General features: G+C 36.8%; 1 protein-coding gene across 2 annotated transcripts in view; it reads left to right on the forward strand.

The window, feature by feature from the left end:
• The window catches only part of RABGAP1L (RAB GTPase activating protein 1 like), a 603,348-nt gene that overhangs the window by 170,074 nt on the left and 419,802 nt on the right, over positions 1 to 13,472 (forward strand). For both annotated transcript variants that reach the window (XM_066261195.1, XM_066261196.1), the window contains exon 13: positions 665 to 815. In XM_066261195.1, coding sequence (XP_066117292.1) covers positions 665 to 815 — 151 coding nt within the window. The remainder of the gene's footprint in view (positions 1 to 664; positions 816 to 13,472) is intronic.

Below are 13,472 nucleotides of genomic sequence, written 5' to 3' on the forward strand. Positions count from 1 at the left end.
GTCAGCTTCGGTTCTCTAACTCAGCAATACATAAGTCTTCCTTGAAGAGAATGAAAGAAAGCTGAATGGATATAAATCTGGTAGTTTATGAAAAATATGATTGGGCTGAGTTCATTTGAACTTTTGAGTTATTGAAGTTAATGTAGTGGTTTTTTTCGAGATAGCCTGATTATGACAGTCTGGGGCAAGCTTGGAGAATGCTTCCCGAGGAAGAGAGTTGTGGTGATTCCGTAGGAAAGGGAGCACTGTGGGTCAGCATGCAGGGGTAGAGGCGAGGCGGAGTAGGCCCTCATCCACTTGCAGTGTCAGCATCCCTCTCCTACTCTGCCCCCCACACACCATTAGCCAATTTGCCATCCAGTCATCTTGGGATTCAGATGGTTCTTTTTGTGACTTTACATTCTGCCTAGAGATATTTAGTTAACGCATTCGTTATTATAAGTTCATTGGGTGATTAAAGAAAAGTGAATGAGAGGAAGAAAAACCTTTCCTTTGATGGTGGATATCACAGAGCTTAAAGTCTGCCATTATTTCACGCCCTTCCCCCTGTTTTTCTCTTGACTCAGGCTTATACTTTATGTAAACGTATTAATGTACTTTTCATAACAACAGCAGCTCAGCAGTGGTGATGGGATATGAATGTTTTATTTTCTTGTTTTCTCAGGCATAGTAACCTTGGTGCACGACCGAAAGGACTCTCCACTCTGGTGAAGAGTGGCGTCCCTGAAGCTTTGAGGGCAGAGGTCTGGCAGTTGTTAGCAGGCTGCCATGACAACCAGGCAATGCTGGATAGATACCGACTTCTCATCACAAAGGTAGGGAGCTCTTTCCATGTTCTGCTCATGGGACAACATTTTCAATAAATCCTGTTTTCATAGCTCCAGTAAGTCATAAATGCTTTAGACCTATTTCAAAACTATATGGGTATGGTGCAGTGAACAGTCCTGCCTGTTGGTTAGTGGGAAACAGTGTACCATAGTTGTCTACGAGCACTTTATGTCTCGACTTTGACTTTTTCATTTTAGTGACTTTATAATAACTTTATCAAATGGGAACATATTTGTATTTCAAGTATAATCAAGTAACCTTTCTTGTTGTTTGAGATTTATATACAGTTATGCTTGTTCACAGTTTGTCTTCTAGTATAATTTTCAAGTCAAATTAAAATGAAATTAGCTGGCGCTCTGTGCCTTCGTGACCCTGTATGTCTATGATGTAGGCAGTTGCCCAGAGCCTTGTTCTGTCAGGAGCCGCTGGAGCCCATGTAAATCCCTTTGCTTATGTCTAAAAGGCTGTTTTAGAGCATGATAACGGCAATCCTTGATTCTAGACTGTCTTTGTCCGTCTCATCTCCTAATTTCTTAATCTATTCTAGGTCGTAGATTTTAAAATATTAGCAAGTTTAAAAGAAAACAACTCAGTTCATAACTGTGATTTGATAATCAAGACTTTGTTCATCAGCCTATATCAACTTTTATAATTTTTTAGCCCCTCTAATTTCTTCTTCCCTTCCTTCCCTCTTCATGCTGTCCCTTGCACAAATTTTTTGAGTGCCTAGTATATAAGACTGCTAAATTCAGACTTTTAAGATAATTTTTTATGATTAATGTTTTCTATAGTGGCATGTGCAAGGTCATCCTCTGAAGTGGGGTTGGGAGGATATCTCAAGTTTTATTTGTATTTTTAAAATTTCAGATACAAAAGGGTAGGAAGCTGTGCCGATCCTTGCTGTGCTGTGGTACTGAGGCCTCACTGGTCCTTGGGCCCAACAGCCACTTGTCCCATATGGTTCAGTAGTGACCTGAGGAAGAAGCGGCTTGTACACCTTGAGGCTGGATAATAGTGGTGCTCATACTCATGTATTCACTTTCAGAATGTTGAGTTTCTTGCAGTTTGCATGTATTTGATTATGTGGATTTATAGGTTATCTAGATTTAATTTAACCTTAACTCATAGGACAGGTGAGTGGTTTAAAAAGATTGCTGTCATACAGAAGATAATCTGTCCCTTCAAATAAGAATTAATGTTATGATAACGGATGACAGAGCACCTAATTTTGGCAATAAACTCATAGAGAAGGACATTTGATAATTTAAATATCACTATGTGATTTTGTAACTGAAACTGTATTATTATAAAAACTCTTAATATCTTCTTACTTAAAAACCTGCAGTCAGGAATTTCAAATATGGTGTAACTTGGCTGGATCGTCCAGGGAGCCTTAGAGAGTGAAGTTGGTGTGTTCTCTCCTTCCCTCAACCCCTCCCTGTTGGCTGACCACATCCACTGCACATGGATCAGGGCTTTTTCCTTGTTAAATGGGAAGAATATAATACAAGTGTATTCTTGTTAGAATGAACACATGAAACAAACTTCAGAAAATATGTCATATCAAAATGATATCACAAGAGAATATTTAATTGGTCACCTAGGATTAATGTAATAGAATATTCAAGTAATATCATAACGTCTACTCAGAAATGTTTGAGAACCTGTTGTCTAAAGTTTTGTGCTAGGATGGTGATGCATATTAATTTCTAAAATCAGTGAACTGAAAAAATAACCTCTATTGGCTAAATATAAAACAAGTGTAAACATTCAAGGAAGAAGGCCAACTTGATAAAACTACAGAGAGCATGCACTCGAACCTCTATTCAGAGAGCAAAGAGGGAGATAGTTGCAAATATTATATACTTTGGCAGTTGCTGCAAAAATCTTTTTTGGAATACAAAAAACAACCATTTTAAGATTCTGCTAGTTCTCTATTTTCTTGAGCATTGTATGGGCAGATAAAGCTTCCTCATATTTATCCTTGTCAGATTATTGGTGCTGCTCAGATGAAAGCCTGCCTTCTCTCTGTTCTCCAGTGTGCTTATTGTAGCTGGTGGCTTTTAATAAAACATGTAGCTAAAGAAAAAAGTTTTACTCTACTTTGTTGGGATGTACTATAATTATAGCTATGGACATTCTCAAGGAGAAATCTTTAAATTGGCATTTTTCTTCTGATTGAATACCATTTAGTGAATATTTAAATGAAAAGTGAAACTATGGTATCAGTTATGTGTATTTTTATATGATAAGTTTTCACAACTAACTTAAACTCTGTACTTCATTTAGGCAGGTAGATATTTGCTTTTACTTTGCATGGTTTATTTTTTAAAAATTCAATGCAGTGTATTAATTAGCCAACACTCAACACTAGATTTCATTGAGAGGCAGGGCATTGCCTAATTACATGGCTGCTCTGTTCTCTGCCACCACCTTGTTTAGTTGTAGGAAATGATCTTTTTGATAGAATGGGGTTATTCCAGCTGGGTCTGTACCATTAAGATTTATAAAAGCCACAGACTCTTGTATGATACAGCCATAAAATTTACAAAAGTTTCTCCAGGGTTTTGCTTTGGCTTTGATTTACTTTTCATTCAAATATATGTTTCAATATGTTTACCATTAATCAGTGTCAAGGTTAAAAAAGGAGAGAGACAGCAGATACCTAGGAGGCAGGCACCAAAAGTCCACCCTCCCCCAACATATTACACAGTTTTGCTCAAGTCTGGGAAACAGTTCTGATTTGCAGCTTCTTGCTTGATTACATCACAAATTTCTCAGTATTTTCTCTTTCTCATTTTGTGTCTCTGTACAGTTTATTTTTCTTTATCTCTTCATCACATCTTCCATTCTCTTTATACCTACCTTCCTTTTCTAATGGAGCTCTGAAATGTTTTTTTTTTGCTATTTGCTATTTTATGTTGGCCTGGTTTCACATACCCTGTGAATTTCTCATACTAGGCTGCTTTTTAGTTGCATAACTTTTAGTTGACATTTATGTATTTATTTATTATTTTTAATTGAATTTTATTGGGGTGAGACTTGGTAATATAATTTTACAGGTTACAAATGCCCAATTCTATAACACATTTCTGTATAACATATTGTGTGTTCACCCCCCTAGGTCAATTCTTCATCCATCACCATTTATCCTCCCTATGTCCTCCTTCACCTCCCTTATACTCTTCTCCACCATTTATCCCCCTATAGCCCCTCCCCCTGGCAGGCTCCACACTGTTGTCCATGTCCATGAAGGGTTTTTGTCCTTTTTAACTCTATCCATCCATTACCCTCACCCAACCCCCTTACCTGACAGCTGTCAGCCTGCTCTCTTTGTATGTATGAGTCTGTTTCTGTTTTGCTAGTTAGTTCATTTTGTTCATTAGATGTCACATATTTCTAAACTGTCAAGATGGTAGATTGTGCCATCACAGAGAAACTCATTTTCTTGTACTTTGTATCCACAAGGCCTGGCACTAGCCCTTAATAAATGTTTATTTGTTGAATACTTAAATGTATTACACTCTATAGGGCAGTGCTCCATGATTTAAAAACATCTTCTTTTCCTTCTTTTCCCCCCTCCCTCCCTCCCTCTCTCCCTCCCTCCCTCCCTCCGTCCCTCCTCTGTCCCTCCCTTCTAGAACACAACAAGTTATAGACTAGAGCTTTAACTGAAGTCTTACTTTTTTCATCACATTTAATGAGTAGCTGTTAAGGACCACTCTTCAAGAATAGCCATTGAAAAGTTGTCTTTTTAATATATTTTTTTTCATTACAAGATAAATAATTATTTCTTAGAGCTTATGAAGAAGATATATAATTGTTAATGTGCACACATAAAGATCCCAAAATATGATATGCAGTATGTCTCGTGTTACAATCTTGGATATGTTTGAGTTTTATTTCCATCAAATAGAAAAAAATAAACAAATGGAAAAACCAGAAGACCACTGAGTAATTTAAGGTTATTGTGAGCCACAGAAAAATTTAGGTCCTTTGTGAAATTTCTTGAGCTTCATCAAGAAGATACTTGATAGATATCATGTTGGGGGTATTATTGATGCTGCAAAACCCCCCTACTACCCCTTTGAAGCTTTTTTCCATATCTGGTTTTTCATTTAATTAATATATTAATTACAGAGAGTGTTTCAAGCTAAGTATTGAAATTAATTTGGTATGTTGCAATTTAAAGAAAACAGTTATAACTATAATGATTTATTATGATTTTTTTTTTTTTTTACAGAGACAGAGAGAGAGTCAGAGAGAGGGATAGATAGGGACAGACAGACAGGAACGGAGAGAGATGAGAAGCATCAATCATTAGTTTTTCGTTATGACACCTTAGTTGTTCATTGATTGCTCTCTCATACGTGCCTTGACTGTGGGGCTACAGCAGCCCGAGTAACCCCTTGCTCAAGCTAGCGACCTTGGGTCCAAGCTGGTGAGCTTTGCTCAAACCAGATGAACCCGCGCTCAAGCTGGCGACCTCGGGGTCTCGAATCTGGGTCCTCCACATCCCAGTCCGACACTCTATTCACTGCACCTCTGCCTGGTCAGGAGATTTATTATGATTCTTATTTGGTTCCTTTTTTCTCTTTATTAGATCTTTTTCCCCCTAGATTCACAATCAATTTTATCAGTAATACTTCTGTTAAGCACATAGGAAACTTTAACTTTTTTCATACAAACATTTTTATTCCTAATGAATAATGAATACACTAGATAAAGGTTGCTCCAAACTTATTTATTCCTGAATTGGAATATTATGGGTGTGCATAGTTACTGGTATAAGAGAGCACTTTACTTTTTACCACTGTCAGAATAACTTAATCACTTCCATCCTTTACAAGGCTGATGTCTGACATGTTTATGAAAACTGCTTAATATTTTAATAGATGACTTTTACCTTGATACCAGCAAAGTCATATGAAAAGGAACAATTCCATTTAACTCTTTAAATCTTGACTTAAAAAAAAAAGTATAATGGCAATTTTTACTTGAAAGCCTATCTTAATTTTTCTACCCATCTGTCTAGTTGGTACTTAGGTACTTAGGTAAGATTCCAGCTCTTTTTTTTTTTTTTTTTGTAATTTTTCTGAAGTTGGAAACAGGGAGGCAGTCAGACAGACTCCCGCATGTGCCCGACCAGTATCCTCCCGGCATGCCCACCGGGGGTGATGCTCTGCCCATCTGGGGCGTCGCTCTGTCGCGACCAGAGCCATTCTAGCACCTGAGGCAGAGGCTATGGAGCCATCCTCAGCACCCGGGCCAACTTTGCTCCAATGGAGCCTTGGCTGCAGGAGGGGAAGAGAGAGACAGAGAGGAAGGAGAGGGGGAGGGGTGGAAAAGCAGATGGGCGCTTCTCCTGTGTGTCCTGGCCGGGAATAGATTCCAGCTCTTCATAGAGATTGTATAATTAAAGTCTCTATAACTTTCTTACTTTACTTTCTAGGGGGCTCGGATCTTTATTTTGAAGGGTTTCTTCAAAGCACATTATGGGCGAGGATGATTTGGGTATGTTTACAACATTTCTGTCTTACTCAGTCCTCTAGAACTGATCATGCAGTCAACAGGAAATTTGATCTTTATTACACACTATTTAAAATCAAGATTTTCTGAGTAAAAACCTATAGCAAAACCTTAAGTGGAGGATTGAAGGAGTTCTCGTGGATAATTGAAACAAGTCTCTTTTCCTGTTGGAGTCGGTAATAATGCTGGGCTCTCATTTTTCCCTCCCACTTCTGTGGGAAGACTCTTTCCCACTTGAATAGAAAGTAGATTGAACTTGATCTTGGGGGAAAGGTGAGACAGTCCCAGCGGCACAGTGTAGTCTTGCATTAAGTGTTCTGGGACTAATTAATCAGGAAATGACTCTAATTAAAAAGGAAATATTCTCAGTTGCATGCTCAGAGTACTTTATGGAAGTACTTATGGAAGGAAACCTTCGACTTAGCTATTTGTGGTCTGGCTTCCAGCAGCATTCTTTAACTGTTTATGTATCAGCTGAAAGGGGGTGATTGAAGGATTTCTAGCAGACTTCCTTTGTAATGATAAACTTTGATTTTTAATGGACTTCTTTTCAGGTATAAATTTACACAATAGCAGTAAGTTGGAAGTTAGAATATTTTAGTTGGTCTATAAGGCTTAACTTGTAATCTTACTGTGTTTTTTAAATCCTGAAACAAATCATGCTACTTAGATATAACGTTAGTAGACAGCATTTGGGTATGTATGTAAGTAAATGTAAATATAAACAAACATACTGTCATGCAGGATCAAAATAAACAAATATCTAACAACTATTAGTAAATTTATCTATTTAAATTATATTGGCATATCCGTTAGCTTAAGAGTTTATTTGGCTTAACTGAAGTCTGTTTAGAGAATTAGTGTCTAAGAGAGAGTATTTTAATTCCACTGATCCACACCAGACACTCAGATCAGTTACTTTTCTTGGGTACCAGTTCATGTTCAGATTCAGCAAGGTGGCAGATTCTGTTTCCACTGATACTGTTTATGGGCCTCTACGTGGGATGATTGTATCGCCATATAAGAGGAAATGTTCTCGTGGTGCTCAGTTTTTTCCAGTTTGTACCAAACTCTATGGTGTTTTAAGTCACTGACAATTTTTGAAGATGAGGGATCTTCTGGTACCATTTTAATACTTTGAGAGAATGGTTAGAGTTAAATCATGATTCTGTCTTTTCATTGTGGAGATAGAGATGTTCTCTGAGAATGCCTGCAGTCCTGAAACATCCTTGAGAAACCCGTATGTCAGCTGGGTAATTTTAAGGGCTTTTTAGGGATTCCATGTTGCTTCAGGGGCACTCCAAAGAGCCTTTAGTGTTGCTTAGTCCTATAAAAATATGGAGGTAAAACCAAATGCCAACATTATGTCACTTTGATCCTATGTAGAGTATAAACTTAGAATACTGTCTAAGGTACTAATTCCATGTCTCTCTACAATCATCTTGATGTAGTCATTAAAGCACTGATTCATTCCTGAGAGTCTGTTAGTTCTTTGTTTACATTCAGTTTTAATTTTACCTTTGCCTTTTTTGTCAAGAACATTCTAGGACAGATCTCAAAATTTAATGGGCAGGTGTAGGTCTTATTAAATACAGATTTGGATTCAGTACACCTTGGAGGGGAGCTTGTGATTCTCATTTCTAACTAATTCTTATTGCTGCTAGTTCACAAACCACAATTTGAGTAGCAAGGGTCTAGTTCCAAGACATAAACTCTAAAATGTTTCTGAAATATTTAAAAATGATATTTAGCTCAGTGAATGCATTCAATTATTTCTGACTAATTATATTAGTTAAGAAAGATACATAAACTAAAAAGTCACAATGAAGTTTACTATTTACTATAAAATTTTTTGTCATCTGATGACCTTCATTGTAATATGGAATTCATAACTAAACATTATTATTGTTATAAAAAGATAGGTAAGACAATATTGTTTAAAAAACTAAACTAGTGGCCCTGGCCGGTTGGCTCAGCTGGAGAGCATTGGTCCAGTGTGTGGAAGTCCCAGGTTCGATTCCCAGCCAGGGCACACAGGAGAAGTGCCCATCTGCTTCTCCACCCTCCCCCTGTCCTTCCTCTCTCTCTCTCTCTTCCCCTACTTCAGCCAAGGCTCCATTGGAGCAAAGTTGGCCTGGGTGCTGAGGGTGGCTCCATGGCCTCTGCCTCAGGCACTAGAATGGCTCTGGTTGCAACAGAGCAATGCCCCAGATGAGCATAGCATTGCCCCCTGGTGGGCATGCTGGGTGGATCCTGGTTGGGTGCATCTGGGAGTCTGTCTGCTCCTCCCCTTTTCACTTCAGAAAAATACAAGAAAACCCCCCAAAACAAAAACCTAAACTAGTTATAGTTCCTTATCAAAAGAATACATATAAATAAATATAAAATGATAACCATGGGTTAAACATATTTGCCTTAAGGCTTAAGGTTTTTTTTCCTTAATTTGTTCTTTATGTAACATCTAAATTTTCCAACATTTGGCTTTTATTGATTCAAAAGAAGGCAAGAAAGTCAGAGAATCAAAGAAGTAGATGATTTTTCTGAACAATTTTTCTCTCCTGGGTTTTGGCTGTCCACTTTCATTTTTGATTCAAGCTTCTTTAATTCTCAAAATGCATGGAGCCTCTTAGGTTTTTTATTTGAGCCCAAAGAACAGGAATTAAATTTTACTTCTATTAATCTTCGCTCCTGTACTCCTTGGCCCATCACATTTTACATACAAGGAGGATAAGTCCTGTTCACATTCCTTCTGCCAGATGATATTGAGGAGAAGAGTCCTTAGCAAATCACATTAATTTAAAATATTCTGTCATGGAGATAGTAGCTGAACACAGAGGGTAAGGTTGCTGGAGGGCTATTTTTTTCCCCTTTTGGAAATGGGTAAAGACATGGCTGGAAAGAGATTGTGACAAGCAACTGTCTAGGAAAACCTGGCCCGTGCTTCTGCTGTGAAAATGAAGCAATGCATACTAACTGCATTAACCACAGAACCTCTCGATTTGCCTCTCCTTTCAGAAATCACTCCCAGTGAGAAAATGAGTCTAAATGTTTTTCATGACATATTTGCTCACCGACATAGACATAATTATAAGATCTTGAACATGCTATATATGAATTGAGATTGTTGATTTAGAGAACATTAGGTTGAATGTTACTAATTTAATTTGTGGGAGTGCTTTTTAAATGACACTCATCATTCAAGACATGTTTAGTATTATTCCAGATGCTCAAGAGGATTTATTAACTAGCTTGTAATTTTCATTTCTAATATGCCTCCTTTCATCTTTCCCTTTTATGCTACTTCGTTCTGTCTGAGTATCCAATATGGATTCAGGTTTGGTTGGGCCTGACACATATAATTTTGGGTGGGGAGCTCCTTAAGGAAAATAATTTTTTTGGGGGGGCAAATTTTACAAAAACATATAATGATGTGAACATATATCTAGGGACTCTTCCAGGACAGAATGAAGCCGAAGCTTAAGGTAAGTTTCTGCCAGTAGCAGTTTAGAAAATACTGTGTACTTTTTTTCTGTTGTAGTTGGAAAGAGCATAGGTTATATGTCCTAACTGGGACTCGGATATGGGCTTTCTCTGCCTTCTGTCTATTGTTAGAATCATCAGTGCATGTTTTTCGAAGGTGACAACAGTAGCTTTTGAAATGAATGCTGTTTCCACTTCCATATTTTCACACGCTCTGCTTTCCTACAGCCTGTTCACATTGCAGCCAAAAACTCTTTTATAAACCCTTTCAGTGATGCATTTAGGAAAAAGAACAGAATCTAGGTACTTATTACTATTTTCAGTGCTCTTCTTGTAATATGGAATTCATAACTAAACATTATTATGGAATTTATAACTAAACAGTGCTCTTCATTCTTTCCTGAAGTTCCAGGTTCTTCTCTGCTTGCATTTTCCTTGAGTCTGAAATCATTCCTTTAGCATTCCTTTGGTGCAGGTCTGTTGGTAACAATGTAATTTTCCTTTCTCTGAATATGTATTTATTTTGCCTTTATTCTTAAAGAGTCTTTTCCCTTGATACTAGACTATTAGGTAGACAGCCCTGCCCCACCCCTGGTATTTTGAAGATGATATTCCACTGCCTTTTGGCATTCGTGATTTCTGATGAAAGTAAGTCATCAGTTATGGCATGTGACCTGTGTAGCTACATAAGGCCCACACTTAGAAGGGCTCGGTGCTTGGTTACATTTTCTGCTGTAGCTGCCTTGAAATTCTTGATAGTTTTGAACAATGGCTCCTATATTTTCATTTTGTACTGACACCCACAAGTTATATAGCTGGTCTTGTACCATTTGAATCATTGCTCCCCAGTATATAATATATTGTTGTTGTTGTTTATTTCTGGCTGCTTTTAAGATTTTTCTCTTTCACTTTGTTTTCTAATAATTTGACTACAATATGCCTAGGCATTGTTTTCTTGTTAATCCCGGTTGGGGCCACAGGCCTTCATAAATCTGTAATTTTATGTCTTTTACCAGATTTGGAAAGATTTAGGGCATTATTTCTTCAAATATCTCTTACTCCCCAATTCTTCCCACTACTACTGGGATCTTAACTGCTGATATTGATTCTTGAGGCTTTTTTCTTTCAGTCAGCAGTATTCTTTCTTCTTTAGAAAGATAATTGTTGATCTGTCTTTAAATTCACTTACCCTTTCTTTTTTCATGCCTATTGTAAGTCCATCCAGTGAATTTTTATAGTCTATTTTTTATTTGGATCCTTTTCATATTGTCAATTTTTCTCCTGAAAGTTTTTCTCCTTTATTCACTGCAGTTATACATTTCTTCACATCAGTGAGCGTAGTTATAATAGCTGCTTAAATGTTTTTGTCTAGAAATTTCAACATTTGGATCATCTTAAGGTTGGTTCTGTTGTCTTTTCCTTTACAGATTGATTATACTTTTCTGTCAAATAATTTTTTAATTCTTTCCTGGAAATTGTGAATGTTATAAGAGTGTTGATTTTTTTGTTTTAGCACATAGTTAACTTAATTTTTACTCAAACTATAAACTCTGTCTTCCCTATAATGGTTAGCAACTTCCAAAAAAAGTTTTAAGAATAGAAAATCATTATAATAAGAATAGTCATTTATATTTCATAGCTATCTTAGTTCATTTGGGGTACTGTAACCAAGTACTACAATGGAAGTTGTATATAAACATCAGAAATTTACTTCTCACAGTTCTGGAGGCTGGGAAGTCCCAAATCCTGGCACTGCAGATTCCGAGTCTGCTGAGGGCCCACTTCCTGGTTCATGGACGAGCCTTGTTTTGTCTTCACATGGCAGAAGGGCAAGGGAACTTTCTTGGATGGATTTATAAGGGCCATGATCAACTCCCAAAGGCTCCACTTTCTGGTACTATCACCTTGAGGGCTAGAATTTCAACTATGAATTTTGGTGAGATACAAACATTCAGTCCACAGAAATAGTCCTTCATAGTTTATTAGGTTTTCTTTTCTTTATTTTCATTTTTATTGACTTTTAGAGAGAGAGGAACGGGGAGAGAGAGAGAGAAAGAGAGAAACACTGATTTGTTTCACTTATGCTGTCATCAGAATCTTCAACCTCAGCATGTTGGGATAATGCTCTAACCAACTGAGCTACCCATTTTTTAAAATTTTGTTTTTAGAGAAAGAGAGACAGACACAGACAGGAAGGGAGAGAGATGAGAAGCATCAACTTGTAGTTGTATCACTTTAGTTGTTCATTGATTGCTTCTCATATGTTACCTTGACCAGGGGCCTCCAGCCGAGCTAGTGTCCCTTTGCTCAAGCCAGTGACCTTGAGTGTCAAGCCAGTGACCTTGGGATCATGTCTATGATTCCATGCTCAAGCTGGCAATCCCACACTCAAGCTGGTGACCTTGGGGTTTAAACCTGGGACCTCAGTGTCCCAGGTTGATACTTTATTCATTGTGCCAGCAGCAGTCAGGCTATATACTTTCTAATTTTATCCTCTGAAAGTTTCCTATAATACTGAGTTAGGACAGTAATAGTTACTGTACCCCCTTTATAGATGTAGAAATAAAGGCCCAAGGGAAATTCTGTGAAATAGTCTTATATCAGTCAGGAATCTATTCTTTTTTGATTAAAGTCTGCTTTAAGATATGTTTTAGTATTACTGGTAAAAATAGTGACATATTTACCATACCTTATAATTTTTACATAAAATGTTTCATAAATATTTTCTCATTTAATGGTCCAACTATCTGCAAAAAACAAGACAGTGTATTACCCTTTTTTCAGATGAGAAATCCAGAGGTATAGCACTTATTTGTATGGGATAAATAAGTGTTAATGATAAGATTGAAAGCTATAGGCTAGACCACTATTACTAGGTTCTACATTCATTCTTTATACTTGCACTACCTTCTTTTGCTTATAGGTGGCTACAATATACAATATGCATTTATCTCACCAACATCTTCTTATAGTATCTTTAGACTGCATCTGACATTGTAGGAAGCACTTAACACTTTATTGAATCAACAGCTAAGGAATGTAAAAAATTTTTTGGTAGTATCTCCTGGTGTCTTTTGGATTTTTTTCTTCTTTATTCTTTCTGGAAAGTGTACTATGAGTAAAACTTTTTTCTTTATTTCAAAATGAATTGCATAATATTTTCAAAGTGTTGTGTGCCTGTACTTTGAATTATGAATCACCTAAAAAATATAAAAGACTTCTGGGCAAAGGGGCTATTTAAATGATAAGTAGTATGCTTTGGGATGAAAATGCATTATATTTATATTTAATAATTTTTCTATATAACCTTATTAGAGACTGTTTTGAAGGTTTCTTTCTTTCCTTTTTTCTTCCCTTCTTTTCCTCCTTTCTCCTTCTTTCTTCTTCTTTTTGAATGCAGAGCACTGCTCTGTAAAAGCAATATTCTATCTTTTGCTAAGCCTGCAAGTCTAATTTTGGAACAAAACCTGCAGGTAATTTAAGTATAGAAGGTGGACTGAGAGTTCATTTTACTTTTGATTTATATATGACATCTGTTTAGAACTAAGCTTTTTCACAAACAGAAGAAAAATTATTTATTTTTGGATATATAGGCAAAAGGCAAATAAATGAACTAAGAAGTAAGCACCTTGTTC

Source organism: Saccopteryx bilineata, chromosome 2, assembly GCF_036850765.1.
Source record: "Saccopteryx bilineata isolate mSacBil1 chromosome 2, mSacBil1_pri_phased_curated, whole genome shotgun sequence".
In the NCBI taxonomy this organism is placed as follows: domain Eukaryota; kingdom Metazoa; phylum Chordata; class Mammalia; order Chiroptera; family Emballonuridae; genus Saccopteryx; species Saccopteryx bilineata.